Genomic DNA, 5,520 nt, shown 5'->3' on the forward strand with positions numbered 1-5,520 from the left:
TTGAAACATGCATGTTGTTACGGGTATACTGACGGTAGCAACTAATATCGATTGTGTAGCGCTGCCCCTTATGTTTTTAAAGAGGAAAGGGGAAAATTATAAGTAAAATGGTAAATGGGGTACGAAAAACTTAGGTACTTAGGCGGGTTTGGTAAATAATAGGGGAGGTACTTAAGAGAGGTATTTTTTCAGGTTACATGAAACAATTCACGGCGCCCAACAATGTTGTTTACTTAAGCGGGGTTCACTGTATACTATATACCAGAGATAAAACAACCGGACGAATTGCCAAATGAAATGTAAAATGTTATAACAGGGCACTTGGATTATTTTTCTGATGGTAGTAGTAATATCAATAGGGTACAAAATCCATTTCATGCTTCACATTAAAAGTTAAAGTATGTAAGTACATACATACATATCGTCGGCTTAACGTGCAAAGGTGCTAAGTCCACTTTTTGCCAAAAATTAAATTCTGATGCAGTTCGGTAGATAATTTGAAAATACATATTATGTTAAAAAAAAACCTTGTCGACTCTTATTTTAAAGTGATCTAAGCAGCGGTGTGCAAAAGTGACATGTACACATATGACAAAACGCACGCGCTAAGTCCACTTGACAATAGTTTTGTTCTAATGTGATTTCTACATATAGTGCTGTGTGTTGTTTTTTGTGCTCAAGCAAAATTCTTTGCTTATTTTAATTTATTTATTATTTAAAGGTAAAAAATATCAAATTCAATTTAATGAATATGAATTGGACTAAAATTTGCATATATTTAGACATTTCAATGGACACTGATAAAAACAACAACGAGTATTTCAGCGAATATGGTAATCAGGCAGATGATGGAGTTATGGGACTGGTGCCTTACGGCTTTAATAGCGATTCGGACGAGTCGCTAGACCTTCCTTTAAAATCACAAACGCGCAAAAGAAGAGGAAAAGTTGTTAATCAGGCATGGTTCGCAGCAAAAAATAAAAAACTGAGAGAAAATGGCAAACTTTACTTGGGGAAAAAAAAGATAATGGCGTGTGGAATCATCGGAGAGTTAGAAATGCAAGAGTTATTGGAGAACGATGTAGGTGTAAAAAAGCCACTGGGTCTGCTACCCTCCACTGTGCAGAAGTCACTGAAGACCAAAGACAAGTAATCTTTAAACAGTTCTGGAAAATGGATTGGAAAGAGAATCAAACTTACGTAAATACATTGATTCAAGTAACAACACCTGCAAGAATGCGAAATCGTAAAGATAAAAACCAGACAAGAAGGGGTCGAACATTACAATACCATGTAAGGGTACAGCAAAAAAATGTTAAAGTTTGCCAAACATTCTTTTTGAACACTCTTAGCATTGGCAAACGTATGGTGCTAAATTGGGTCAAACAGACAACGATTTCAATAAACACTACACAGAACGCACCACAAAAAAATTGTAGCATTGCACGTCAAAATCTTAATTCATTTTTCGATTCTCTACCGACCATGGAATCACATTACTGCCGTGCAACAACGAACAAAAAATATCTTTTGCCAGAATGGTCTTCAAAAAAACAACTATTTGATTTTTACGTAGAGGATTTTTGTAAGGTACGTGGGGGAACCCCACTCTCTATTTCGGCGTTTCATGATGCATTTGCTGTTAAAAATCTGGGCCTACACTACCCTAAAAAAGATCAGTGTGAAATCTGTGCTCGACATTCTGTGGGAGATATTTTGGATGACGTCTACAATCTTCACCAGACAAAAAAACATGAAGCTAGGGAAGAAAAGCAAAAAGACAAAATCGAAGAGGCCTTTGTGTTTACTGTCGATCTGCAAGCGGTCTTAATGGCACCAAAATCCCAAGTAAGCAGCCTTTATTACCGCACGAAGTTGCAAGTCCACAATTTGGTATTCTACAATTTGATAAGTCATGATGCTTATTGTTTCATATGGAATGAAGTAGAAGGTGGAGTATCTGCGGAAGAATTTGCTAGCATTTGGGTGTACTTCATCGAGAAGAAAATAGTTCCAAAACTTACCGAGAATGCAGCTGATACGAAAATTATTCTTTATAGTGATGGGTGCACGTACCAGAATAGGAATGTTACTATGAGTAACGCTTTGCTCAATACATCTATTAAACATGGCGTAACAATTGAGCAAAAAATACTCGAAACGGGACACACACAAATGGAAGCTGACAGCGTCCATTCAGTTATCGAGCGTGCCATTAAACACCGAATTGTTAATGTACCAGCAGAGTATATTGAAATATGTCGCAATGCTCGAAAGAAACCGACACCTTATATGGTAGAGTATTTGGATCACAATTTTTTCAAATGTTTCAAGGGCATACCATATTTAAAAACAATTCGTCCTGGTCGCGGAAAAGGTGAATCAAAAGTCACCGATATTCGTGCAATAAAATACACGCCGCAATGTGAAATATTTTATAAATTGCGTTTTCCAGAGCCATGGAGCTATTTGCAACAAAGAGTGGACAGAAGTGTTGTGCCAACTGAATGGTCTAATTTGACTCAACTTCACCAAGAAAGAAGAAAATTAACAGCCAGAAAATACGCAGATTTACAATATATAAAAACTTCTTTGCCAAGAGACTACCACCAATATTATGACGACCTGCCACATGAGTGATATCTATTTATTTTTGTTTAATTTATAATTTACAAACAGCAATGAGGAAGACTATAGATTTATTAATTTTTGGGATACCCAAAACAAAAATTTTCCATTAATTACTTATGTTTTCCTTTAAACGACAGCAACGAAGTAAGACTGTATAATATTTTTTTGTGATAATAAAATACGCCGTTGGCAAAAAATCTTTTACTGCAATACTTCGTTTTGTAAAATGTCCTAAGTCCAATACATAAAGTGAGTATAATTCCATAAAATGTGCTAAGTCCAAGCTTATTTGAGGGCGCTCATTCTATTTTTTTTAATTTGTATTTTTTTAATGAATTTTTTAAATGAAATATGAAAGTTGACAAAATTGCATTAAAAAAAAAAAATATATATACATATATTTATATTAAATTATTATTCAGTTTTTTTTTGTTTTATTCAACATTTCTAAAATGGCACTTAGAACCTTTGCACGTTAAGCCGACGATATGTATACTATCTAGTAAAGGTTTTTATTCATATTTAAATTTCAGTGCCTTTGATTTTTATTGATTTGAGTTGGGGTTCCATAAAATTAAAGGTATCTGGTTATTAGGCCTTATGAATAAAAAATAAGCAATTGCCTTTTCTGAAAATTTAAAAAAGTTGTTTGAACAAATCGAGTAAAAGGTCTAAAATTATTTCTTATTCATAAGGCCCTTTGTGTGTACCATTATCTTAAAAGTTTGCGAACCCCTGCGATAGGGTATGCGTTAGGATGATTGCCTCGTTTTTTCGAAACCGGTTTCCATAGGTTTTTTCATCGAATATCTATAGGTGGTTTTTTTTAATTTTGATTGTCCGATTTGATAAATAAACCGGATTTTTAATTATCGGACAAACCGGTTCTATTTTATTTCCTAAAAATCGTAACCTCTCAATAACAATTTTAAATTTTTCGAAGCTTTCAAGGCTTTTTCCAGTTTAATGGAAACCACTAAATACCAATTTTAGAATTATATCCTAAGTTATTTGGGTATGCACAGTTTATCATACAAGTTTGGCGCTTAAACATTTTCTACGTGTTTGGCCGAGGTTCTCCTCCACTTCGTGCTCTGATTATTGATGTTGTGACACTAATGGGGAGATCTACACTTTTCCTCCTCCTCCGTAGTGTCCCGAGTGGCAGTAGGCACATTTAAGCACTCGGCTACGGCGGCAAGAGCCTTACTAAAATCCGAAAAAAGTCACCTAAAATGCAATAATTAAATGATAATATAAGACCATATGTAAAATTTTCACTCATTTGTATGTGTTTAACGTTTGATCTAAAACAACTTTGAATTTATTTTGATTTCTTCTTTTCTAAATAAAAGCAATCTTTACTCCTAATAGTTTTTTTGTAATTTCTGGCCAAGACTTCATACCAACAAACACATTTCCCCTATAAGAAAACTATGTAAAATAAAACGGGTTTATCAGGTTATTTTCTTAATTTAAAAATATGGAACCGGTTTTTTCAAACTGCTCTTCTTCGAATAACTCCAAAACCGGTTTTTGAAAAACCGAACAATCCAACAGCCTAGTATACATTCAATACCAATATATTCATTTCTTTTCACTCACTTTTCTTTGCCCCACTTTGAGAGAATAAAATTATCGCTCAGTTTTATTGGCAAGTTTCGGTTAATCTCCGCGCAGACAGTTGGTCTTACTCTTTCAAGCTGCTAAGACAACAGCTGAAAATTGTTATCGGATTAATTTAAGATTTTACGTAGCAACGCAAACAAAATAATAATAAACAAGTAAAAAAATTTAGCGAAGCAATCATTGCTTTTCAACGTTCCAAAAAAGCGCAGTGCCAAAATATTTTACTAAGCAACAAGTTTCGAACGTTACAATATGCCATCACAAATTGAAATGGTTGAAATAAATTTGAATACACCAACGACGCCAAGCACACCAAGCTCACCAGAGCAGCGTTTCGAGCAGGCCACCGATGCCATTTTGAATTATGTTCTTGGTGACACTGTGCGGGAGCGCGATGATGAGCTGGGGACAAGCGTGGTGGAGGAATCGTTGACTCGACGCAACCAAACGCGCACCGCTTGGGCACCGCCGTCTGTGGATGATAAGAAGCCCCACCTGCGTTTTTTCGCTGTCGGCCCAAGCACCTATCAGATACGCTGCCCGCTATGCAAGCAACGCGCCGACACTGAGACAGTGCAAATGAGCGGGATTCTGGGGCATCTCAGCTGCCTGCTATCAACGTTATCCTGGTGCGTATAAGTGATTTTAATGTCAATGGGAAGAGCTTAGACAAAATATATATGCATAAATTAAATATATATGTATATTTTATGAACTCATTCCACAGCTGCTTCCCCATTTTCTCCCTGTCCTTTGTGTATGTCTGCCTGCAGAGTCGTTTGAAGAGTAAACGCATGTTTTGCAATAGATGCGGCGGACATCTGGGTTTCTTCTGGCGGCCAACTTGAAATAATGTTTTATTACACATTTTAAGATATTCATACGTATGTAGATATGTATGTGTAGAAAATAAGATATAATTGCTCAAATAATATTTTGACTGACATACATATTCAAAGTCCTAAATATTATATATGTATTTACATATGTATTTTGTAAATAAATTAACGTTTAAGTTAAACTATGAAATAACAAATGTTTAGTAATTAAAAAAAGAAGTTTTTTTCATTTATTTTCCCTTAAAAATACATATATTAATTTGAAACAAGTTCAATTTGTTTGTTTCCGATTTTCGTTTTTACATTTCTCTTGCTTTTCTGCTGAGCAGCATTTTTTAGGAAACTCATCTGTTCGCGAATTCTAGATACATTCGTATGTACATACATATGTACGTTTATAAGTGATCGCATTGTCACGGGT

The 5,520-nt window shown here is 35.0% G+C and overlaps 1 protein-coding gene across 1 annotated transcript; it reads left to right on the top strand.

The window, feature by feature from the left end:
* Positions 1-4,330: 4,330 nt before the first annotated feature.
* LOC108365269 (uncharacterized) lies at positions 4,331-5,296 on the top strand. Its single transcript, XM_017619264.1, has 2 exons — positions 4,331-4,889; positions 4,988-5,296. The coding sequence occupies exons 1-2, from the start codon at positions 4,513-4,515 to the stop codon at positions 5,106-5,108; spliced, it is 498 nt and encodes a 165-aa protein (XP_017474753.1). The 5' UTR covers positions 4,331-4,512; the 3' UTR covers positions 5,109-5,296.
* Positions 5,297-5,520: the final 224 nt, after the last annotated feature.

The sequence above is a fragment of the Rhagoletis zephyria genome, unplaced genomic scaffold (assembly GCF_001687245.7).
Source record: "Rhagoletis zephyria isolate East Lansing unplaced genomic scaffold, Rhagoletis_zephyria_1.1 Rzeph_scaffold_01822, whole genome shotgun sequence".
In the NCBI taxonomy this organism is placed as follows: Eukaryota; Metazoa; Arthropoda; class Insecta; order Diptera; family Tephritidae; genus Rhagoletis; species Rhagoletis zephyria.